Source organism: Dipodomys merriami, unplaced genomic scaffold (genome assembly GCF_024711535.1).
Source record: "Dipodomys merriami isolate MVZ:Mamm:240054 unplaced genomic scaffold, mDipMer1.0.p SCAF_106, whole genome shotgun sequence".
Classification (NCBI taxonomy): Eukaryota; Metazoa; Chordata; class Mammalia; order Rodentia; family Heteromyidae; genus Dipodomys; species Dipodomys merriami.
In genome coordinates, this window is record NW_027202338.1 from 1,131,533 (window position 1) to 1,157,050 (window position 25,518).

The 25,518-nt window shown below is 48.8% G+C and overlaps 1 protein-coding gene across 1 annotated transcript; it reads left to right on the forward strand.

The window, feature by feature from the left end:
• Positions 1 to 1,871: 1,871 nt before the first annotated feature.
• LOC138812845 (cytochrome P450 2B4-like) lies at positions 1,872 to 15,151 on the forward strand. The gene is made up of 9 exons (XM_070001066.1): positions 1,872 to 2,077; positions 5,485 to 5,647; positions 5,785 to 5,934; positions 6,747 to 6,907; positions 7,876 to 8,052; positions 10,351 to 10,492; positions 11,412 to 11,599; positions 12,347 to 12,488; positions 13,669 to 15,151. The coding sequence occupies exons 1-9, from the start codon at positions 1,907 to 1,909 to the stop codon at positions 13,848 to 13,850; spliced, it is 1,476 nt and encodes a 491-aa protein (XP_069857167.1). The 5' UTR covers positions 1,872 to 1,906; the 3' UTR covers positions 13,851 to 15,151.
• Positions 15,152 to 25,518: the final 10,367 nt, after the last annotated feature.

Consider the following 25,518-nt stretch of genomic DNA (forward strand, 5'->3'; position numbering starts at 1 on the left):
TCCTCCTGTTTGTGATTCCATCCCCCGTCCTGACTGTCCAAGGGAAAAAAGTGAGATCTCTAAAACGTGCTGGGGGGCTGGGAAGGTGGCTCAGTGGTAGAGCGCTTGCCTTGCATGCATGAGGCCCTGGGTTCGATTCCTCAGCACCACATATGCAGAAAAAGCCGCAAGTGGCGCTGTGGCTCAAGTGGTAGAGCGCTAGCCTTGAGCTGAAGAGCTGAGGGGCAGCGCCCAGGCCCAGAGTTCAGGCCCCACAACTGGCAAAAAAACCCCCAAAAAACAAAAAACCAACAAAACAAAACAAACAAACAAACAAAAAACAATAAAACATGCTGGGGACCCGAGGCTCTGCCCCGGGGAATGGATGAATGGCATTGTTGTGGGAGTGGGCTGGTCACTGGCACAGTGCATCCCCACTTTCCCCTCCTCTCCCCATTGCTTGCTCTTTCTGCAGTGCTGGGAGAAAAGCCCTCGGCAGGTTCCAGGAGCCAGGTGTACTTCCATCCACTGTGAACTCAGCCTCGGCTGCACCTGCCGAACATTGACTGAGGCATGGCATAGTCCTTGTGCATCTGAAGCCTAGGGTCTGAGAGAGAAACAGAGACAGATACATAGTGATCCACAGACAGAGGTAGAGAAATAGAGGGAGACAGATGTAGAGACAGAGAAACGGAGACATAGAGAAAGAGACACAGAGAAAGACAGATTAGACAGAGACACAGAGACAGAGTATCAGAGAGAGACAGAGACAGAGAGACACAGAGAGACAGAGACAGAGAGAGAATCAGAGAGAGACAGAGACAGATGGAAAGACAGAGCAAAACAAAGAGACAGAAGCAGGGAGACACAGAGGGACAGACAGAGAAACAGAGAGACAAGAGACACACAGAGAGAAAGACACAAAAAGAAACAGACAGGGGTGGGGGAGGAGGATTGGGTGGGGGGACAGGGGGAGGATGGGAAGGGATGGGAAGGGGAAACAAAGGAGGAGGCTACAAAGCTTGATAAGAAATGTACTCATTATCTTGCCCATGTAATTGTAACCCCTCTGTACGGTATTTTCACAATAAAAAAATAATAAAAGAAACAGACAAAGAAACAGAAAGAGAGAGAGAGAGAGAGAGAGAGAGAGAGAGAGAGAGAGAGAGAGAGAGAGAGAGAGAGAGAGAGAGAGAAGTAACAGAGAAGAGAGAGAGAGGAAGCAAGAACTACCCCCACTGCAGACACCAGGGTGGGCAGGGGGACCCCTTCCCTCCCTCTCAGCAGAAGTCAGAGACCCAAGGACCCCACATCTGATTGGCTGCCGCAGTGTCCCTTCTGGCCCCTCTACCTGTGGGCCTTACAACTCTTGAACTCCCAGTGGGAGCAGGAAGACCCTGGGAAGAGCCCCATGGGTCTCCAGGGAGGCCTTGGGTGGATGGGGGTACGGTGGGGCTGGGGCACAACTTGCATGCACATAGGTGCATGCACATACACACACCTGGATCTCACACAAACGACCCCCTCCACAAGCTCCACTAAGGCAAACACAGCTTCGGCATGGTAAAGCAGATGCCTTTACTACAGGAGCTCCCGCCCAGGCTTGGATACAAACACACAGACACACAGACACACACTCACACACTCCCCCATTCACACAAACACACTTGTGCACACACACTCACTCACACTCGTGCACCCCTGCCAAATGGTTTCTAGGGCTGAGGTGGGGGAGCAGAGTGGCCAGGCTGGCTGGGCAGGAAGCAGAGGAGCCTGCACCCCTCCCCTGAGCTGGCACTTGGGGACAAGGGGGCGGGGAGGGAAAAGGCGGGAAGGGGAGGCGTGGCCAAGTGGGTGAGGAGACTTGATCAGAATAAAAGGGCAAGTTCAAGGCTGGGCTGAAGTGGACGCCACCCAGCCCGGGATCATGGAGCTCAGCGCCCTCCTCTCCCTGCTGCTCCTCACTGGCCTCCTCCTTCTCCTGCTCAGGGCTGGCTCAAAGGCCCGTGGTCGCCTCCCTCCGGGGCCCCGGCCTCTGCCCTTGTTGGGGAACGTTCTGCAAATGGACAGACACGGGCTCCTGAAATCTTTCCTGCAGGTGAGACAGGGCTGGACAGAGCCTGGGATATAGGTGATGGGGGGATTCCTCCACTTGGACAAGAAGGGAAGTGGGGATCACACAGCAGAGAGAGCGATGACCCCTCTCCAGACGCAGGGGTTGGGTGAGGGGGGAGTAGGAGGGGGAAGAGCGAGGAGTCCAAGGCAGGATCCTGAAGCATGACGGATGGTGGTTAGGTTGTCAGAAGCAATCTTGCTCTGTTGGGAAGTTCTGGGGGCTACTGTTCCCAGACAGGGTGTCGGGGTGTCAACTTGTACTCTCCTCTGTCACCCTTTGCTATGTCCTTGGGTATATGTCCTGAAAGAGAGAGACAAACAAACAAACAAAGAAACAGGGTGGAAGTAACAGCCGAATCGGTTTTGTTGTGATCAACAAGGGTGAGCAAAGTCTGGCAGGAGTTGGTGACGGGGTGGGGGGGGAGGGTAGAGGGGGGAAAGGGCGGGTCTACTGCCTGTCAATAAAAGCCTGATGAGGGGGTCCAGCACAGAATAGAGCCCAGAAGAGCCATTGCATTTTTATTGTATTCTTTTTGCAGTGTCGAATATAAAACCCAGAGCTTTGCTCACGCCAGACAAGTGCTCTACCCCTGAGTACTGGATTTTTATATTTTTTCTCCTTAATGAAACAGGGTTAGCCTTGAGTTCACATTGTTCCTGTTTTTGTCTCCTGAGGGTTGGGATTACAGGAGTGTGTCACCATGCTTGGCTCCTCCAGTGTTTCAAACATGTGCTTTTGTGCTTATAAGGGAGGCCAAGAGAACACTCTGCTATTAGAACACAAAGGTCCAGGAAGGGTTTCTGTAAGAGATGGGACTTAAAGCTGGGTGCCAGAGGCTCACGCCTGTCATCCTAATTACTCAAAAGGCTGAGATCTGAGGATTGTGGTTCAAAGCCAGCCCAGGCGAGGAAAGTCTGTGAGACTCATTATCTCCAATAAATCACCAGAAAACTGGAAGTGGCGCTGTGGCTCAAAGTGGTAGAGTGTTGGCCTTGAGCAAAATAACTGAAGGACAGCATCTAGGCCCAGAGTTCAAGCTCCATGTCCAACAAAAAAAAAAAAAGGGAGAAGGAAGTTAAACGGAGCCTCTAAAAGTGGATGAGGGGGCGAGGATGATCCCGAAGAAGAAGCCATTCTGGAGGAGTTGTTCCAGAGAAGGCTGAGGTGCATGGAAGAGTGGGTTTCCGTCCACCCATGGTGATGAGGCAGCCATTCAATGGTGATGGTAGAGCAAGAGCTTGGCCTAGCCAATGCCAAAGGTCATGGAAGCAGCAGAGTGGCCTCAGAGGGTGGGCAAGATGGCTTCTCACAGGTGAGTTTGTTTCCTGTTGATATCACAAAATGCTTGAGGCTGAGAACTTGGCAAAGTCAAGAGGTTTATAACTAACAATGGCTTTTGGCAGCTGATCTCATTCCAAGATCAGGCTGGCTTTGAACCTCGATCCTCCAGATCTCAGCCTCCTGAGTAGCGGGGATGACAGACATGAGCTGCCGGCACCCAGCGAACACTCTGGACTTTCAGATGTTTGTGTTGATGCTGGAATGAGTCACGCTCGTGGGAGGGCAGGAATGCATCTTCCATGCAAGGACATGGATTTTGGGTTTCTGGGGGTGGAATAAGATGATCAGAACAGCTGCGTGTTTTCCTGTGGAGGCATAAAAGCAACACAGCAACAAAACTCCAATGGTATCAACAACACAATGCATGAATCATATGAATTGAACTTGATAAGCAAAACGAGTTTTGCAGCATCATGGCCATGTAGAGAAGGTGGGCATTCTCCTAAAGTTGAGACACAGTGGTTGAAATGTTGGGGAAAACTAGCCAGATGCCAGTGGCTCACGGCTGTCTTCCTAGCTGAGATCTAGAGGATCGTGGTTCAAAGCCAACCCAGGCAGGAGAGACTGTGAGACTCTTACCTCCAATGAATCAGCAAAATCGCTGCAAGTGGAGCTGTGGCTCAAGTGGTAGAGTGCTAGCCTGGAGCATAAACGCTCAGAGACAGTGCCTAGGCCCTCAGTTCAAGCCCCAGGCTTTGTATGCATGTGAACAAACATGCATGCATGCATGCACACACATGTGCATACACACAGAGAATTGGTGAAAACCCAGTGTTTGAGCTGCAGATGAGATTACAGCCTCCAGGAGCCGAAGGCTTCACACTAAACCAGACTGGTAAAAGTAAAGATCCAACCAGAGGGGTTACAATTACATGGGCAAGGTAATGAGTACATTTCTTATCAAGCATTGTTGCCTCCTCCTTTGTTTCCCCTTCCCATACCTCCCAGGAGTTAGTTTCTTGAGTGATTGCTGAGATTACAGATAGGCACTACCAGGCTTATTACTATGATTATTTGAGTCAGGAGTGAAGTTGAGCCGGGTGCTGGTGTGAGCCTGTCATCCTAGCTACTCAGGAGACTGAGATCTGAGGATCACGGTTCAAAGCCAGCCTGAGCAGGAAAATCTGTGAGACACTTATCTCCAATTCACCACTAGAAAACTAGAAGTGGTGCTGTGGCTTTGGTGGTAGAGCACTTGCCTTCAGCTAAGAGCGCAGGGACAGTGCCCAAGCCCTGAGTTCAAGCCCCATGACTGACAACAACAACAACAACAAAAGTGAAGTTGAACATCACCCTGAAGAGTGCACAGCCTGAGGAGATTGTAACAGAACACACAGACCAAGTAAGACCAGAGCCTGCTCCTGGGTAACCTGCCACCTCCCACATTCTAGTCATTATCCTGCTGCTGGGCATTGGATGCACCTGGGTCTAAACTTCCTGTAAGTAGCACCAAAAGACAAACCAAATGGGGTTTTTGTGTCTCGCTGCTTTCACCCCCACATTCTCTCTTCTAATTTCATCCCTGTTGTCGGTGATAGCGGTAGACTGATTCTTTTCATTGTGTAACATTCCACCAGAGGGATCAATCACTGCCTGTCTTATAATTATATGTATCTTATATTCATTTGCTATATTTATTTTTTTGGTGGTACTAGGGTTTGAAACTCAAGAGCCTCATGCTTTGCTGTGCAGGAAACTCTGCCACTTGGGCCTTACATACAGCCCTTTTTTTTGATTTTGTTATTATTACTATTTTTTCTCAGTCACGGGGCTTGAACTCAGGACCTGAGAACAGTCCCTGAGCTTTTGTGCTCAAGTCTAGCACTCTACTACTTTGAGCCACAGCTCCATTTCTGATTTCCTGGTGGTTCATTAGAGCTCAGAGTCTCATGGACTTTGCTGCCTGGGCTGGCTTCAACCCACAATCCTCAGATCTCAGCCTCCTGAGTAGCTGGGATTACAGACCTGAGCCATCAGCCAGGGGGCCGGCTGCATCTAATGGTTTGCACAGTCTCATAAGGAGCTAGCAGCAACTCTTGCCTTGGCAGCTTCGAGAACGGTATGGGGATGTGTTCACCGTGTATCTGGGATCAAGGCCGGTGGTCATGCTGTGCGGGGCGGACACCATCCGGGAGGCCCTGGTGGACCAGGCTGAGGCCTTCTCTGGCCGAGGGACGATCGCCAGTGTCCAGCCAATCTTCCAGGACTATGGTGAGGGCTCTGCAGGATGTAGGGGAGAAGGTGGGAAGGGGGAGAGGAGGACCTGGTCTCCTTGGATCTTCCTCCTGTAACTTCTGCCTCCATGACCCCATGCCCCCTCCCCTTCCCCCTTCTCCCTGCCTGGATAGGTGTGGTATTTGCCAATGGGGAGCGCTGGAAGGCCCTTCGGAGGTTCTCTCTGGCCACCATGAGGGATTTTGGGATGGGGAAGCGGAGTGTGGAGGAGCGGATCCAGGAGGAGGCGCAGTGTTTGGTGGAGGAGCTGCGGAAAACCAATGGTGAGGCCCAGGCCCAGGGAGGAGGGGGATGGGCTGGGGGGGAGGGGGAGCAATTGAGAGACAGAGCTGTCCATGTGAGCAGAGAGCTAAGGATGAAGACGAGAATGAGAGACACCCAGGGAGAGAGGCATGATTATTGATTATTGATGATTATGTTCAAGAATGCCTTATCAGCTTAGCTATACTCAGGAGGCCAAGATCTGAGGATTGCAATTTGAAGCCAGCCAGGATAGAAACATCTGTGAGACACTCATTTCCAGCAAGCCAGCAAACAAGCAGAGATGCAGCAGGGTGCAGGTGATTCATGCCTGTCATCCTAGCTATGCAGGAAGCAGAGATCTGAGGATTTACCATCCAAAGCCACGCCCATCAGGAAAGTCTGTGAGATTCTTATCTCCAACGAACCACCAGAAAACCAGAAGTAGTGTTGCGACTCAAAGTGGTAGAGTGCTAGCCTTGAGCAAAAGAGCTCAGGCTTGGAGTTCAAGCCCTAGGGCCAACAGAAAAAGCAGAGATGGAGGCATGGTTCAAGTGATAGAGCTCCAGCTGTGAACAAGAAAGTCAAGGGATGGTGAGAGGCCTTGAGTTCAAGCCTCAATAGCACACACACACACACACACACACACACACACACACACACACACACACACACACACACAAAACACAACACAAAGAACCAGAGTGGCACAGGCAGAGAAACAGGGAAGGAGACAGATTTTTAAAAAATGCTCAGTACTGAGCAATGCAGGAAAGTCACACACAGAGGGGGAAACTGATCCCCAGACTCCTGTGCCCCTCACTTCTCCTCCCAGGGGAACTCGTGGACCCCACCTTCCTCTTCCAGTCCATCACAGCCAACATCATCTGTTCCATCGTCTTTGGAGAACGATTTGACTACAAAGATCGCAACTTCCTGCACCTCCTGGACATGTTCTATCAGAGCTTCGCGCTCATCAGCTCCTTCTACAGTCAGGTGTGGACGGGAGGGGAGAGACGTGGGCAGAAGGGCCCGCACAGGGTGGAAGGGAAAAGGAGGATGTGTTTTGGAGGCTCAAAAGGAATGGAAGAGGGGCAGAAACTACAGGGGGAGACAGGGAGGCTGAGATCTGGATTTAGGGAGAGATGGTGAACAGAGAGAGAGAGAGAGGTAAAGAAAGAAAGGAAGAAAGAAAGGAAAGAGGAAAGGAAGGGAGGAAGGGAGGGAGGAATGAAGGTGAAAAGGAAGGAAAGAAGGAAGGAGAAAAGGAAAGAAGGAAAAAAGGAAGAAGGAAAGAAAGGAGGAAGAAAGCAAGGGAAGGAGGAAGGAAGGAATGAACCAGGGAAGGAAAATGGAAAGAACGTAAAGAAGGGAAGGAAGGAAAGAGGAAGGAAGAAAGGAAAGAAGGAAGAAAGGTGGAAAGGAAGGAAGAGGGAAGCCAGCTGAGAGTCAGAGAGATGACAAGAGAATGAGAGCTTGGCAAAGAAAGGAAAGAAGAAGATAGGAAGAGTTAAGTATAAGAAGACAAGACAGAGCCAGGCGCTGGTGGCTCACACCTACAATCCTAGCTACTCAGGAGGCTGAGATCTGAGGATCACGGTTCAAAGCCAGCCTGGGCAGGAGAGACCGTGAAACTCCTATCTCCAATAAACCACCAGAAAAACCGGAAGTGGCGCTGTAGCTCAAGTGGTAGAGCGCTCGCCTTGAGCTGAAGAGCTGAGGGACAGCGCCCAGGCCCAGAGTTCAAGCCACACGGCCAACCAAAAAAAAAAAAAAAAAAGACAAGACAGAATAGAGGCAAATTGTGCAAGACAATGTATGTGTGTGTGTGTGTGTGTGTGTGTGTGTGTGTGTGTGTGTGTGTGTATGTGTGTGAGAAAGGGAGGGAAGGGGGGAGTGAGGGTTCCACATGAAGTGCCCCTCCCTGACCCCGCCCCGGATCTTCTGGCCCCTGCATCCGGCAGGTGTTTGAGCTTTTCTCCAGTGTCATGAAGCACTTCCCTGGGAAGCACAGAGAGATCTACAAAAACCTGCAGGAGGTCAATGCGTTCATTGCCCAGCGTGTGGAATGGCACCGGGCAACCCTGGACCCCAGCATGCCGAGAGACTTCATCGACACCTACCTCCTGCGCATGGACAAAGTAGGCGCCACGGGAAAAGGGTGGCAGCCAGAGAGGAAAGGAAATGGAGGAGAGGAAGAGCAGAGAGTGGACAGGATAGAGATAGGGCGATAAGGAAGGAAGAGAAGGATCAATGCCGACATCCATTATCCACCCATCCACCAACCATCCACCAATGCCTCCACCCACGATCTATCATCCATCTACCCAACACCCATCTACTCATTCACCATCCATCTTCCACTTTCTCCATCCATTCACTTACCCACACATTCAACCTCCCATCCATTTATCTACCCAACCACCCTTTTATCCATCAATGCATCCACCCATGCCCATCCATTCCTCTAAACAATATCCATCTATTCACATCATCCATCCACTTATCCACCCTCCACACATTCATTCACTTATCCAGCTACCCATCTATCTATTCATCCACCCATTCCTTATCCACCGACTTATCTATCCATTCACTTATCCACCACTGTGCATCCACCCACGTATCAACCCATTGATCAACATATGCAACCACTCTCATATCCACCTCTCCACCCACTTACCCCCCCCCATCCATCCATCCATCCATCCAACCATCCATCTATCCATCCATCCAGAGAAGGGGACTGTCAGAGGAAGATGTGCATGGTAAAATAAAACAACAGTAAAAAGAAAACCCCAGGGGAAAAAAGACCCACAGATACAGAAAGAGAATGGGAGAGAAAGAAAGTGAGAAACTGGAAGGGGTGTGGGGAGGAGATAACAGTGTTTAAAAAGAAATGTATTGGGCTGGGAAGGTGGCTCAGTGGTAGAGCGCTTGCCTTGCATGCTTGAGGCCCTGGGTTCGATTCCTTAGCCCTACATAAGCAAGAAGAAAAAAAGCTGGAAGTGGCGCTGTGGCTCAAGTGGTAGAGCGCTAGCCTTGAGCTGAAGAGCTGAGGGACAGCGCCCAGGCCCAGAGTTCAGGCCCCACGACTGGACCCAAAACAAACAAACAAACAAAAAAGAAATGTACTCATTGGGCTGGGAATGTGGCTTAGTGGTAGAGTGGTTGCTAAGCATGTATGAAGCCCTGGATTAGATTCCTTAGTACCATAAACAGAAAAAGCTGGAAGTAGCACTGTGGCTCAAGTGGTAGGGTGCTAATGTTGAGCAAAAGAAGCTCAGGGACAGCAGGGTGCCGGTGGCTCACACCTATAATCTTAGCTACTTAGGAGGCTGAGCTCTGAGGATCAGGGTTCCCAGCCAGTCCTGGCAGGAAAGTCTGTGAGACTCTTATCTCCAATAAACCACTAGAAAACCAGAAGTGGTGCTGTGCTTTAAGCTGCAGAGCACTGGCCTTGAGCTGAAGAGCTGAGGGATAGTGCCCAAGCCCAGAGTTCAAGCCCCACCATCCACAAAAAACAGAAGCTCAAGACAGTGCCCAGGGGCTGGCTCAGTGGTAGCATGCTTGCCTTGCATGCATGAGGCCCTGGGTTCGATTCCTCAGCACCACATAAGCAAAAAGAAAAAAGCCGGAAGTGGCACTGTGGCTCAAGTGGTAGAGCACTAGCCTTGAGCTGAAGAGCTGAGGGACAGAGCCCAGGCCCAGAGTTCAGGTCCCACGACCGGACCCCCCACCCCAAAAAAAAAGTGTCCAGCCCCTGAGTTCAAGCCCCAGGACTGGCCAAAAAGTATACTCCTTACTTTGCTTATATAACTGTAACATCCTCCCCATCACCTTTACAATGTATATTTGTGTGTGTGTGTGTGTGTGTGTGTGTGTGTGAGAGAGAGAGAGAGAGAGAGAGAGAGAGAGAGAGAGAGAGAGAGAGAGAGAGAGAGAGAGAGAGAGAGAGAGAGAGAGAGAGAGAGAGAGAGAGAGAGAGAGAACCAAAGAACAGGAGAAGCCAGGTGCTGGTGGCTCATGCCTGTAATCCTAGCTAGGCAGGAGGCTGAGATCTGAGGATCACATTTCAAAGCCAGCCAGTCAGGAAAGTCTGTGAGACTCTTATCTCCAATTAAGCACCAGAAAACTGGAAGTGGCGCTGTGACTCAAGTGGTAGAGCACTTGCCTTGAGTTGAAGAGCTGAGGGATAGCACCCAGGCCCAGAGTTCAAACCCCACGACCAACAACAATAATAACAAAAAGAATAGGAGAGTAAGATAGAGGGAAGAGAGAGCCAGAGACAGAATTGAATGGTTGATGTGTTCAGCACAGCAAAGCAGGTAAAATAACATGAATCCTAAAACAGGGAGGGAACCCGGAGACTCTGTACCTTCCCACAGTGAGGTCTCTGTCTCCTCTGATTTCCCTCCTCCCCTGTTCCTCTAAACCAGGAGAAATCCAACCCTCACACTGAGTTCCACCATCAGAATCTCATCATTTCCTTGCTCTCGCTCTTCTTTGCGGGCACCGAGACCAGCAGCACCACCCTGCGCTATGGCTTCCTCATCTTGATGAAGTTCCCCCACGTCGCAGGTAGGGCAGCCGATCGGCGAGGTCTGCAGAGCCTCTGTGGACTGCAGAGGTGGGCAAGGCATGGGAGAGATGCTGGCCTCTTATTCCAGCATCTCTCCAGGCTGTGGACGACCTCTTAACTAAGCTTGTCCTCTGCTGGGCAAAGAAAGAATTGTTGATTCCTTCTTCCACTCCTTTGTCACATTGCTTAAAAAATTGAACTATCCACTCATCAATCTACCCACCCATCCACCCATCCACCCATCCACACACCCATCCATCCATCCATCCATCCATCCAATCACCATCCATCCATCCATCCATCCATCCATCCATCCATCCACTCTATCCATCTGTCCACCAATCCACTCATCCACTCATCTAGCCAATCAACCCATGCATCTATTCATCCATTCACCCAACCAACCATCCATCTATCCATCCACTCATCCACTCACCCATCCATCTGCTCATTGATCGATTGATTTACTCATGAGTACCCAAGGGCACACACTTTTAATATTATTATTATTATTTTTGGGTCCGGTCGTGGGGCATGAACTCTGGGCCTGGACACTGTCCCTTAGCTCTTCAGCTCAAGGTTAGCGCTCTACCACTTGAGCCACAGTGCCACTTCCGGCTTTTTCTTTTTGCTTATGTGGTGCTGAGGAATCGAACCCAGGGCCTCATGCATGCAAGGCAAGTGCTCTACCACTGAGCCACCTTCCCAGCCCCACAAGGGCACACACTTTTATGTCGTGACATGCTGTGAATTCTTGCTGCGTCTCCGCCTGCCCTGTCCCCTAGAGGACTGTGCTGAGGGCATCGATCACGGAGCTACTCGCTGCAGGTTGTCATGACGTCATGAACACTCGGGAAACAGTGTCCTCGCTGCAGTGTCTCCGTGAGGTGCAGCTCACTGTCCCCCTTGTCTGTGCAGAGAGAGTCCAAAAGGAAATCAAGGAGGTCATTGGCCTTCACCGCCCGCCAGCCCTCGATGACCGCACCAAAATGCCCTACACCGACGCTGTCATCCACGAGATCCAGAGGTTCTCTGACCTCCTCCCTATCGGGGTGCCTCATGTGGTCACCAAAGACACTGAGTTCCGAGGGTACATCATCCCCAAGGTGAGGCAGGCTGGGCCCTCCCTTCCTTCCCTCTCCCTTCCCCTCTCCCTCCTCCTCTCCCTCCTCCTCGACCTAGTCCTCATCCTCGTCCTCCTGCTCTTCCTCTCTCTCTTGCTCCTTCTCTGTCTCTTTCTTTCTCTTCCTTCTTCTCCTCCTCCCTTCTCCTTCTCCTCCTTCCTCCTCTTCCTCTTCCTCCTTTTCTTCTCCTTGCCATTCTTTTTCTCTGTCTCCTCCTCTTTCATCTTATTCTCCTTACCCTCCTCCTCCTTCCTCCTCCTCCTTTGCCTCCCCCTCCTTTTTCTTCACCTTGAACTCAGTGCCTGGGGTCTGTTCCTGAGTTTTTGTGTTCAAGGCTGGTGTTCTACCACTTGAACCACAGAAGATAAGAGTTTCATGGATTTTCCTATCTGGGCTGGGTTCAAACTGAGATGCTCTAGATCTCAGGTCCTGAGTAGCTAGGATATACCTCTTCTGTCCTTAACCCTCTATCTCAACTTGTTGCTATTTGTCAACAGGGTCTCATTATTTTTGTGAAACTTAATCTATTTTCTTACATGTGAGTGTATATATAATGTGTATATATATATATGTATATATATATACATATATATATATATATATGATGCTACTGGCTTTTGAATTTGGTTTTAGGCTGGCTAGGCAGGTGCTCTACAGCTGAAACCACACCTCCAGTCCAGTCCCAGAAAAAGCAATATCTTTGATCTTTGATCTTGTAACTTTTTCCAGAACACTGAAGTCTACCCTATCCTGAGTTCTGCTCTCCATGACCCACACTACTTTGCAAAACCAGATGAGTTCAACCCTGACCACTTTCTGGATGCCAACGGGGCACTGAAGAAGAATGATGCCTTCATGCCTTTTTCCATTGGTAAGTGGAATCCTCCATTCCTTTCCCGGACACCAGAGGGCAGGCCCGACCCTCTTCCTGAGACAGACAACAGCAGGTGCTTGTTTATTGAGCATATAGCATATTCTAGCTGCTTAGTCTGAACCACCCCCATTCTGTCTGCACTACAAGCTGGTGAGGGGACTTGAGAGGTTAGATTATGTCCTAAAGACATAATCTGGGCCAGGCACCAGTCACCCTAGCTACTCAGGAAGTTGAGATCTGAGGATCACAGTTCAAAGCTAGCCAGGGTAGGAAAATCCTTGAGACTCTTATCTCCAATGAACCAGCAAAAAGTCAGAAGTAGAGCTGTGGCTAAAGTCACTTAGCCTTGAGAAGAAAGAGCTCAGGACAGCACCAAGACCTTGAGTTTAATCCTCAGGTCTGGTGTGCATGCGCCCCCCCTCCCATCAACAACAACAAGGAAAAGAAACATATAGAGGCTTCCTACTGCAGACACACTGAATTAATAGACTACGAAAGCCAAGGAGATATCAAGGGTGTCCAAGTAGCCCTAAGGAAAAAGAAGGAAGAAAAGCCAGTCCCAGAACCAGTTCCAGGAGAAGGGCCTGCTTGAGCCCTCCTCACCACCCGCCTCCTCCATTCTAGAGGTGCCAAAGGATGTTGCCCATGCAGGCGCGATTCCCCACCCACCCCACCCACATTAGGATTCCTCATGGGAACCAATGTTGCGCTAACAGTCTATAAAACCTACTTTTCAGCTGGGTGCCGGTGCTCACACCAGTAATCCCAGCTGCTCAAGAGGCTGAGATCTGAGGATTCTAATCCAGCCCAGGCAGAATAGTCAATGAGACTCTTAACTCCGATTACCACCAAAAAAGTCAGACGTGGAGCTGTGACTCAAATGGTAGAGCACCAGCCTTGAGTGAGAACTGCTGAGAGACAGTGCCTAGGCTCTGAGTTCAAATCCCAGGGTGGGCACAAAAGAAGTAGAGAAATGCACACAGGACACCCACCTCAACTTTTCCTCCCAGTGTCAGAAGGATCAGGACTCTCCCCTCCCCTCAAAAAAGATGTACCCCTAATCTCCAGTCTGTGGTCTATTCCATCTGAAGGACACAGGCATCTGGGTGTAAGGATGAGGCCAGGCCAAGACTCTGCCCTGTCCCAGCACCCACAGGCTGCTCTTGTGTGCCCACAGGGAAGCGCATCTGTCTTGGTGAAGGAATTGCCCGGAGTGAATTATTCCTCTTCTTTACCACCATCCTTCAGCACTTCTCCTTGGCCAGTCCCGTGGCTCCGAAGGACATTGACCTGTCCCCCCGTGAGAGTGGCGTGGGCAGAGTGCCCCCCACCTACCAGCTCCGCTTCCTGCCCCTCTGAACAGGCTAGCAGAAGAGGGCTCAGAGGATTTTGAGGTCATGAAATGTCCCCCACCTCTGTAGGAAAGCCTTATCCACCATCTTGGATGTGAACAGTCTCTCATGTTCATAGCTTGACCAGGCCTTTCTTCTCCTCTAAACAATTGCAAGCTGGGTGCTGATGGCTCACGCCTGTAATCCTAGCTACTCAGGAGACTGAGATCTGAGAATCAAAGTTCAAAGCCAGCCTGGGCAGGAAAGTCCATGAGACTCTTATCTCCAATGAACCACTGAAAAACCTGAAGTGACGCTGTGGCTCAGGTGGTAAAGTGCTAGCTTTGAGCACAAAATGGCTCAGGGCTAGCACCCAGACCCTGAGTTCAAGCCCCATAACTGACAAAAAACATTTCAGCCATTAGAAGCAATCATGCAAAACAACAAGAATGATGACAACCACAAAGCCCCTTTCTTGGGTATACATATCCAGAAGCAGGGCTGAGAGGAGAAATTTGGCTCAAGATCCTTGTGTGGTTATGTTTCTAAGCCACTGTCTAATGCAAAATGGCGCTCCCTTGCTCAGCTCCATGCCCCGCCCCCCCCCCCCCCCCCCATCCATTGGCTTCCTGTGCTCTGCAGGATATGTTCAAGGACTCTGCCTATGCCTTCTCAATACTCAACTTCTCTGCCCCAATGGGGTGGGTACAATGGCCACGTCTGTCTGTGTCTCTCTCTTGCTCATTTGCTCCCTCCCTTTCTCTTTGTCTGTCCTAGGGCTTGAACCCAGAGTGTCATGTTCTTACTTCATTTTTCACTCAAAGGTGATGCTCTACAACTTGAGTCACACCTCCACCCAACTTCTAGCTTTTTTTTTTGTTTTTGCTGGTTCGTTGGAGATAAGATGCTCATGGATTGTTCCTGCCCAGGAGGAAGGGAGAATGTTGGTTTTGAACCATGGTCTTCAGGATCCTCAAATCTCAGCCTCCTGAGTAGCCAGGCTGACAGGCATGAGCCCCCAGCTGCACACTGCTCTTACAGATGCACACGAGACCCCTAGCACACAATGGCATCGGTGGTGTGTGGTCACACTAGCGTGAGTGGAGGGACGGGGTTCTGTGTGACTCCAGAATTTGTCCAAATTCTTCCCTGGGGCCACCCCTCGCCCTCCATGTAGATCGCAAGAAAGATGCACAGCATGCAAAATGCACTGCTTTCCAATGTGGCGTTTGGCTCATTCACAGAGTTGCACCATGACTGGTTCTGAGTTCAGCACATTTTGGTCATTCCTTCCACAACTTTGCACCTAATAAAATGATCATCCCTCAATTCCTGCCTCCCATTCCTTCCTCCCCCAGTCCTTGCACCCAGCAACGGGCCTGGTGTGGACTGGCTTCTCTATTCGGCAGATTTTCAATAAATACAATCAGAGAAGGTGGCTCAGTGGTAGAGTGCTTCCCTTGCATGCATGAGGCCCTGGGTTCGATTCCTCAGCACCACATAAGCAGAAAAATGCAGAAGTGGCGCTGTGGCTCAAGTAGTAGAGTGCTAGCCTTGAGCTGAAGAGCTGAGGGACGGAGCCTAGGCCCAGAGTTCAGGCCTTATAACGGACAAAAAAAAAAAAAAGAATCAAACAGGTGATCCCCTGTGTCTGCTGCTTTTACTCCACATGATACTTTCCATGTTCCTCCTCAATGAAAAGGATCATAACCACCCAAGGCCATAGCCCTCTGGCACCTACGTTCTCACCTTCCTCCCCTACTTCTCTCTGAACAAGCTTCTCCTTAATCCATGCCCCTGAGTGGTGAGATTCTTATATTGGCACCTTGGAGTACCTACTCTTTCTTTCTTTCTTTCTTTCTTTTTCCTTCCTTTCTTCCTTCCTTCCTTTCTTTCTTTCTTTCTTTCTTTCTTTCTTTCTTTCTTTCTTTCTTTCTTTCTTTCTTTCTTTCTTTCTTTCTTTCTTTCTTTCTCCTTCCTTCCTTCCTTTCTTTCTTTCTTTCTTTCATTCTTTCTTCATTATCATCTGTCTATTCATCTATCTCTAGCTATCCATCTCTATCATCTATCTATCTATCCATCCATCTGTCCATCTTTTTATCTATTTTTGTGCTAGTACTGGGGCTTGAACCCAGGGCCTTACATCATACTTAGCTCTCTATGCTCAATGCTAGTACTCTACCACTTGAGCCATTGCTCCACTTCTGGCTTTTTGTTGGTTCATTGGAGGTAAGAGTCTTATAGACTTTCCTGCCCTGGCTGGATGTGAACCATAACCCTCAGATCACAGCCTCCTGAATAGCTAGGTTTACAGCCCGAGTCACTGGTGCCTGGCCTTTTTGGAAATTTTTGTGTGCACACTCATTAAGGAAATTGGGTGACAATTTTCTCTTTTTGTGATGTCTTTTCCAGGTTTTGGTTATAGGGTCTCATACTGGCTTCATAGAAACTTCAGTAACATTGTTTCCCTTCCTATATTTTTTTTTGGGGGGGGAGGAGGGTGGATAATTTGAGGACCATTTTTTAGGATTTTTTTATTGTAAAGATACTATACAGAGGGTTACAGTTACATGAGTGAGGTAATGAGTACACTTCCTATTGAGCATTGTTACCCCCTCCATTGCTTTCCCTCTACCATCCCTTCCCTCCCTACCTTCCCCGAGGTTCTTTTTTTTTAAATTGTGATTAAGTGATTACATAATTTCCCAAATTTCACAGTATTGTGGAATAATGATGCTCATTTAAAGTCACAAGTTCATTCTAACTTTCCTGGAGCAAATTGTCTATCACAGTCTATAACATATAACGGTGTTCACATGTTATACACCATATATGTGATCAGCAGCATGGGGATATTTAGTAGTGGTTTGACCAGATGAGTGGAAGTTCTTTGTTTCTTAAGTCCTGTTAGTTTTGTCGTATCACCTAACATTTTGGATTTAGCATCCACTTATCAGGGAGACCATGTACTGTTTGTCTCTTTGCTCTTTGCTTACCTTGCTCAACATGATTCCTTCTAGCTCCATCCATTTCCCTGCAAATGCCATTATTTTGTCATTTCTAATGGCTGCATAATATTTTGAGGACCATTTTTAAATCATAGCATAGTTTTGCCTACAAATATCTGATAGATTTTATTCGTGAGTCCATTTGGTCCTGAAGGAGTGATATGTGGCTTTGCCTTTTCATATTACTTGTGTTTCTAGATTGTGATTTGCACATTGGTTGGGAGCAGATTTCTCTTGTATTTCCACTCAGATGAGAAGGAGCTGACAGCAGAATCTGGTTAGAAGCCAGATGTCTAAATGTAGGAGGGTGAGAATAAACCAGTGGAGAGAGCAAGGTTCAGAGAGGGTGGGGGAAGAGGGAGAGAGAATGAATTCAGGCGAGTGCATGCATATGCGCATGCACGCGCACACACCCATTGCCTTTAGAAAGAGCTCTTCACAGAATATTCCACAATGCTCTGTAAACAGAGTATTCTGCTTACAGAACATTTTGTATTTGTGTGAATATTCCACAATACTGTAAATAGAATATTCTGCTTACAGAACATTTTGTGTGTGTGTGTGTGTGTGTGTGTGTGTGTGTGTGTGTGTGTGTGTGTGTGTGTGTGTGAGCTTCGGCATTTACCAAACACTTGACATTTCACAATGCTTGGTTCTAGACAGCAGAGTTGAGCCCTTAGGAAGACTGGGAAGTCTACACAGTGACTTGTAAATTCCACACATTTTGATTTGTTTGCCAATACCTTGTCCACGTCGATTGTTATGAGGTAACTTTTTTCCTCTCATGTTGCAAAGTACATATTTTGTGAAATCTTAGTAATGTTCACAAAGAGTTTTCCGTTTTCCCCACCCACCATCAAACAGGCTGACAAGTGTTTGAGGGGAGCTCATGCACTGCTCCCCTGTGACCACTAGGTGGTAGCAGAGTGCCAAGTGGAGATTTGGCCATCAAACCAAGGAAACATCCCTTTGTTGGTGGAATTGACATTAGTGCAGGAGAGGATTAATAAACAGGGTGAGGGCAGACAGTGATCGGTGCTGTGAAGAGACAGCTAAAGCTGGGGGCCACTAGCTCAAGCTTGTCATCCTACCTACTCAGAAGGCAGAGATCTGAGCATTGGGGTTCAAAACCAGCCTGGGCAGGAAAGTCAATGATACTCTCTCCAATAAACTACAGTCAAGCCAGAAGTATAGCTGTGGCTCAAGTGGTAGAGTACCAGCCTTGGGCAAAGAAGCTCAGGGATAGTGCTCAGGCCCCAAGTTCAAGCCCCTCTACTTGCATGAGCGAGAAAGGGAGAGAGAGAGAGAGGCAGACAGACAGATAGAGGCAGAGAGACAGAGAGATAGTGTGATAGAGTGAAAGAGAAAGAGAGAGCTTTGGAGGTGGGAGGAGGCAGTACCTGGAACAGGAAGGGAAGATCAAAGCTGTTCCTCCTCCATGGATGGGAAGTGAGGAAGAGGAAGAGGAAGGGCTTGGAACTCTGCATGGGCCTTTATAAGGCACTCCCAAAATAACCTAACATCTCCCACTAAGCCCTGACTCTTAAAGCTTCTACCTCTGTCCACTCACACCCAGTTGGGGCCCAAGCCTTTGTTGGAGGACATTCAGCGTCCAAACCACCACACCAGCCCCAGCCCAGACCCCGGCGGCATCGCACCTGCCCAGCCACAGCAGCCTGCGGTCTTTTAAGTTAACTTGATGTCAAGTATTTATGGAGCAAATTTCCCGTTTTTGTTCATCATGGGGTTTGAAGTCAGGGCCTGGGCACTGTCTCTTAGCTTTGATGCTCAAGGCTAGCACTCCACCACTTTGAGCCACAGCTCCATTTCTGACTGGCTCCAACATTTTATCAAAGAGATTATTCTTTTCCCTTTGGCTTCCTGTCAAAATTAAGAATTGGAATCCGGCTGCTGGTGACTCACGCCTGTCATCTTAGCTACTTAGGAGACTGAGATCTGTTGATTGTGGTTCAAAGCCAGTCCAGGCAGGAAAGTCCCTGTCAGACTCTTATCTCCAATCAACCACTAGAAAGCCAGAAGTGGCACTGTGGCTCAAAGTGGTAGAGCACTAGCTCTATTAGTGGTAGAGCAAAAGAGCTCAGAGTCAGTGTCCAGGCCCTGAGTTCAAGCCCCACAACTGACAAAAAAATGAAGAAGAAGAAAAACCAACAAGAAATAGGAAGAAAGGAGAAGGCCCCTTCCCAGAGATTTCCCCAAGGGTGAATTCAATATATTGTACCCAGGGGAGAGATTATGAGTTACATAAACCCCCTGCCAAGGAATCTGTTCCTCTGATGTCATTACAGCCTGCACACTCGAGCTTCAGGATGCTCAGATTTCAGTTTCACCTCCCAGAAACTATTTAGGAAGGATCTGAAGCCGAGGAGCGAACCTCTCTCTCCGTGTGGCCCAATGGACCTAGGAGGGGCCTTGACCATGTTTCTGGCATTCAGTGTGTCTTGTCTGTTCATCCTCATGGCCTGGAATCAAATCAACAAGGGAGGAAAGCTGCCCCCAGACCCCACCCCAATTCCTTTCCTGGGGAACGTGCTGCAGGTCCGCATCGATGCCTTTTTCACTCTTTCATGAAGGTGAGTCTGTGGGCCTCCCCCCACAGGAGAGGAAGCCATGAACCCCACAGCCAGGTGCCCAGGGCGAAAGCACACATAGGGGACACACTTGGTTGGCCATCTTAGAATGTGGAAAACAATCCCAGAACCAGAAACTTCATGAGAACTTACTTGTGCATCGGGGTACATCTCTGCTTAATGTCAGGAGTTTGGAAGACAAGGGCTCTTCTTGTGGTCAGATTATTTTACAAGTTGGAGGGTCAGTTTCTCAAGATTCTAGAAAGTTAGTGTGGGTGCCAGTGGTTCATGCCTGTAATCCTAAGTACTCAGGAACCTGAGATCTGAGGATGCTTTTTCAAAGCCAGCCTGAGCAGGAAAGTCTATGAGACTCTTCCCTCTAATGAACCAGTAAAAAAAAAAAGCTGGAAGTGGGGCTGTAGTTAAAGTGGTAGAGCACCAGCCTTGAACAAAATAGCTCAAGGACAGTGCTCAAGCCCTAAATTCAAGTTCCAGGACTGGTAAAAAAAATTCCTCTCCTCCTGGCAACAAGCTCAACTCAACCACATCAGCTACTCTTCCTCCCCAGGGCTTTTCTTTGTGGTCCTTCCTTGCCCACCACTTTTCCAGGGTTGCTGTGGACCCCTCCCCACTTCCTGGATCCTGCTCCCCCAACTTTGACCCCATTTAGAGGACTCTGTGGCTTCTCCTAGCCTAGTCTCTCTGCAGGACACCCCTTCTCTCTCAGCACTACTCCTGCCTAGAGGGTCCCCTTTGACGCTGAGACCCCTTGCACCTGCCTTCTTTTCCCTAGCACTCAGGGGACCCCCCACCCTCTTGCTTCCTGCCCAGAGCCAGAATGTTGCCAGGCTCACTCACCCTATGAGATTTGAGCAGATGGCTCCAGGCACAGTTGGAAGAAGTTACCCAGTAGAGGCAGTGGCTGCAGCGTCCATCTCTGCAGGTCGACTTTCTCCCCTCCTCCCAGGGGCTGGGCCAGAAGAGATCAGGCGCAGGAGGGTGGAGAGGGCGGGGCAGGGGCGGGGCTCCAGCATGCCCCACCTCCTGGCTGGCCAGCTTGTCTCTCTTGGTGGTCAGATTTCTCCTAGGAATCCAGCCTGATGTTGGGGACACATGCATGAGAGGATAACCCAGGTCACCCCGGCCCTCCTCTTACTTCCCTTTTTATTCTGGGATCAGATTGGGGGCGGGGCGTGGGGCCTCCAGATAGGAAGTAGTAGTATGTAAATAAAGGGACTGTGGCCATCTGAGGCTTGGTTTGCTTGCAGCCACCTGAACCTGATGCTATTGATTCATCGTTCTATTTATTTCCCTGGAGGCCACTTGCTGTGGGGTGGCAGAGGTGGGGTTAGCAGCTTCTTAGGAAAAGCCAGATGCCTTGAGTTCAGCAGCCTTGCTTCTAGGTGCCAGTTAAATCTTTTGTACCAGCAAGTTTGTGTTCAGGAGTTTTAAATTTATTTTTATTTTCTTGCCAGTCCTGGGGCTTGAACTCAGGCCTTAGGCACTGTCCCTGAGCCTCTTTGTGCTCAAAGCTAACCCACGACCGCTTGAGCCATAGTGCCACTCCTGGCTTTTTCTGAGTAGTTTTTGGAGGTAAGAGGCTCACGGGCTTTTCTGCCCAAGCTGGCTCTGAACTGGGATCCTCAGCTCTCAGCCTCCTGAGTAGCTAGGATTACAAGTGTGAACCACTGGTGCTCGGCTGTGTATTCAGGATTTAATATGAACACCACTTCAGCCTGATTGAAAATAGAGCCAAGTCCAGATATAATAAGCAATACAAATAAATGCCTTGCTGTGTCCCAGTGTCTCATGCCTGTCACCCTCACTACTCAGGAGGCTGAGATCTGAAGATCTCAGTTCAAAGCTAGCCCAGGCAGGAAAGGTTATGAAACTCTTATCTCCAATGAACCAGCAAAAAGCCAGAAATGAAACTTTGGCTCAAGTGGTAGAGTACTAGCCTTGAGTAAAAAAGCTTAGGGGGTGGGCACTGGTTGCTCATGCCTGTAATTCTAGCTACTCAGAAGGCTGAGATCTGAGGATCATAGTTCAAAGCCAGCCTGGGCAGTAAAGTCTGTGAGACTCTTATCTCCAATTAACCACTAGAAAACTGGAAGTGGTGGTGTGGCTCAACTAGTAGAGCACTCACTTTGATTTGAAGAGCTCAGGGACAGTGTCTAAAACAAGTGCCCAGACCAAGAGTTCAAGCTCCATGACTGACCAAAGAAAAGCTTAGGAACAGTGCCCAGGTCCTGAATTCAAGCTCAAGAACACACACGCACGCACACGCACGCACACACACACACACACACACACACACACACACACACACACACACACGCAAAGGCACTGCAAAAGAAGAAAGCTTGGTATTTCTGTGTCCAGTGCACATGCTTCTCTCCATGCCTTTCTCCCCAGGGTTGGAGGAAGGACAGGACTAATAACATTTTACAAGGAGGGATGGAAGCTGCCCCCAAAGAAAAGAGAAGCAGAGCATCTGCCAGGCAACAATGTCTGTGACTGTGGCCAGCCACCATTTGCTGTCCTGAGAAAATCATCAGCCACCCTTCACTTGCCTGTACCTGTTTCCTAATTGTGCTCTTCCCTTGTCCCTTTCCCCAGCTTTTTTTCTCTCTCTGTTTTCCTCCCTTTTTTTTTTATACCACTACTGGGACTTGCACTGAGGACCTTGTGCTCTCACTTGGCTTGTTCATTCATTGGCTGGCACTCTACCACTTGAGCCATACCCCTACTTCCAGCTTTTTGCTGGTTCACTGGAGATAAGAATCTCATGGACTGTCTTGGCTGAGCTGGCTTAGAACTGTGATCCTCAGATCTCAGCCTCCTGAATAGCTAGTGTGACAAGTTTGAGCCACCAATGCCTGGCCATTTCTGGTTAATTTTTTTGTCAGCTGTGGGGCTTGAACGCTGGGCCTGGGTGCTGTTCTTGAGCTTTTGAGCTCTATCATTTGAGCCATAGCACCAATTCAGGTTTTCTGGTGGTTAATTGGAGATACAAGTCTCACAGACTTTCCTGCCCAGGCTGGCTTTGAACTATGATCCTCAGATCTGTCTCCTGAGTAATTAGGATTACAGGTGTGAGTCCCGGCACCTGGCTATGGTTAATTTTTAATAGATGAAATCGAATGGACTTTACTGCCCAACCTAGCCTTGAACCTTGATCCCTAGGATCTCAGATTCTTAGAAGCTAGGACTATAGACTTGAGGTCCTGGGGTTCCGCTCTGAAGAAATGATTGAAGGATAACTTGACAGCCTCTAAACATTCACCCCAAAGCAACAAGTGTACAGAACAAAGATGTAGAGGTTGCTACAGGAAGATTTCACAGTAATTGAGTCATTCTGGGTGGATCCTGGCCTCCCTCCCAAGCTGACTCCTCACCCCAGGCCAGGAGATACACCCATACCACATGTGCTTCAGCTGCCAAAGGCCAGGGGCCTCTTCCACTCTCCCCCACAGCTACATCTCAGCAGAGCCTGGTACCAGCGTTTGGCAAGGCTTAAGTGAAAGCCTAGCTGAGTACCATGGATTGTTCTAGAAGGCTGTCAATCCTGAGGTTCCAGTAGGCTGGGTGTTGGAGATACAAGTTCTAGAAATTGCTGGAGATTATTTTGTTCTAGATCCTCCAAGCCAATGGTCTGCAGCTGGCCTTACTATCCTAGGTTAAGCCATGGCCTGTCTCTCTGGCCACTGCAGTGAACTCACTCCTGGATCTTTTCTCCTACAGCCTTGCTTGTCTTTAGTGGTTTCTCCATTCATTTCTTCCAAGCTGTTCCACCCAACACATAGAACTTTAGGAAGTGGAATTTCAAGAGCTTGGCTGTTTCCCCAGGCCTTGTACCAAAGGCATTCTGGCTGGGAACACTGTTAGTTGACCTTTGACTACCAACTGCTGTCTCTAGACACATCCTTGACCTCTATGGCTTCAGGTACTCCTACGCCATTCTCTCAGACACTCTCCTCTCACCCCATCTACCCAGTCTCCTTGAAAGAGGAGTTTTCAGAACCCAGGCTCAAAGTCTAGGAGTTGCACATGTCAGATTGGGTCACTACCCCTATCCACCAAACTAAAAGACAGAATGAAGGGCAGAGAAAGGGGATTTATTACCTGGCAGCCACAGGAAGGTAGGCTTTAAGATCTCTTCAACCATCTTCCAGGGGTGCAGACATTTGTGTTAGGCGTGAATAGATGAGGACCTGGGGGCAGAAAGGGAGAATGTATGCAGTCACAAAAGCCCCAAGGCATACCTGTGAGCAGAGGTGATCAGACAAGGTCTGACAGCCCCTTGGTCTCAGGATAGCCCAGGTGGGGCCTTGGGACAGCAACAGTCATTGACCCATGGCAAAGTGGTCTGCCTTTCTTGGCTTCTATGATGACTGTCCAAGATGGCTGTCCAAGATGGCCGTTCAAGATGGCTTCCAAGATGGCTGTCCAAGATGGCTGTCATAATTGCTCAAGACAAAGGATTTGAGGTACACAGTGAAGGTGTCAGGGCAACCTGGTTGTTACCCTGTTCCCATTGATTCATGACCCAATTTAGGAGTTAGTGTTTCTCAGGAAGAAGCAGCTTTGAAGAACCTCTTATCTTCTGTCTCCTACACTTGGAGGGGACTTACCCTTTTCCTTTACCCTTCAGCCACTCAATTATTTGAATCTCTCCAGTAAATTGAGTGAGCATAGACCCACGGATCGGAAGAAACAATTTTAATGATGCACTCATGCATGGAGTCACACAAAAGTACAAAATGCTCAGATTTTTTTTTTTACACCAGCCTAAGGCTACATACAGCAAGGAATAAGACTCTCCCATAACCTCAGAAAAATAGCCAATAGCTTGTGAGAAAATCCAATTTTCTCTCCAGTGAGTCAGTTCTAGGCCCAATACCAACTTAACCTTCCCTTCCCTTCCTTTTTTCTCTTTTCTTTCTTCTCAGCCCTTTTTCTTTCACAAGCTCTCCCTATGTGGCCAAGGCTACCCTAAAACTCAGACCCTCCTGCCTTAGCCTCCTGAGTCCTGGAAGTACACCCAGATGCCATCATACCAGGCTAAATGTAGATCTATCTTTAGGTTCATTTCTGTATCCAGCTATCATCTTGTTCCAGCCCACTTATGTTATGAAATGTTATTTGTGGCTCAGTATGGTGTTGTCTGACTGTAATCTGAGCACTTTGGAAGCTGTGGCAGGAGCACTGAGAATTCCAAGCCAACCTGAGTTGATAGTGAGACTCTGTCTCCATTTAAAAAAATAAAGAGGGCTGGGAATGTGGCTCAGTGGTAGAGTGCTTGTCTAGTATGCATGAAGCCCTGGATTCAATTTCTCAGTACCACATAGACAGAAAAAGCTGGAAGTGGCACTATGGCTCAGTGGTAGAGTGCTAGCCTTGAGTAAAATGAAACTCAGGGACAGTGCCCAGGCTCAGAGTTCAAGCCCCAAGACTAGGAAAACAAAAAATAAAGAAAATAAAGAGAGAGTCATTGTAAAAATAATTGTTTCAGCCAGGCACCTTGGCTCACACCTGTAATCCTGGCTTCTTATGAGGCTGACAACATGTATCACGGTTTGAGGCTAGCCTAGCCAGTTAATGAGACTCCATCTCAACAAAAAAGCATGATGCTTCTCTCTGCCTTAATCCCTACAAACAAAAAAGTTAACCCTCTATGAACCATTCTGCTACTTTATTATTTTTCCTGTCCCCACTTTACAAATGAAGCACTTTTCTTTGAAATGACAATTTTAAAAATGGATTTACTTTATTGTTGTAGAGGTGATGTACAGAGGGATCACAATTACAAGAGTCAGCTAATGAGTACATTTCCTTCTGCTTTTGTTTTTGTTGGTTGTGGGGCTTGAACTCTGGGCATGGGTGCTGCCCCTGCACTCTTCAGCTCATGGTGAGCTCTGTACCTCTTGAACCACAGCACCACTTCTGGTTTTTTGGTGGTTTATTGGAGATAAAGGTCTCATGGACTTTCCTGCCCAGGCTGGCTTTGAACTGTGGTCCTCAGATTTCAGTCTTCTGAGTAGCTAGGATTACAAGCATGAGCCACTGGCGCCCAGCTACATTTCCTTTTGTACCATGT

What these genes read in the sequence shown, in the direction of transcription:
- LOC138812845 (XM_070001066.1), top strand. Translation starts at nt 1,907, where the DNA reads ATGGAGCTCAGCGCCCTCCTCTCCCTGCTGCTCCTCACTGGCCTCCTC. An exon ending in GAGGGTACATCATCCCCAAG is followed by an intron (nt 11,600 to 12,346) that starts GTGAGGCAGGCT and finishes AACTTTTTCCAG; the next exon opens with AACACTGAAGTCTACCCTAT. An exon ending in CTTCATGCCTTTTTCCATTG is followed by an intron (nt 12,489 to 13,668) that starts GTAAGTGGAATC and finishes GTGTGCCCACAG; the next exon opens with GGAAGCGCATCTGTCTTGGT.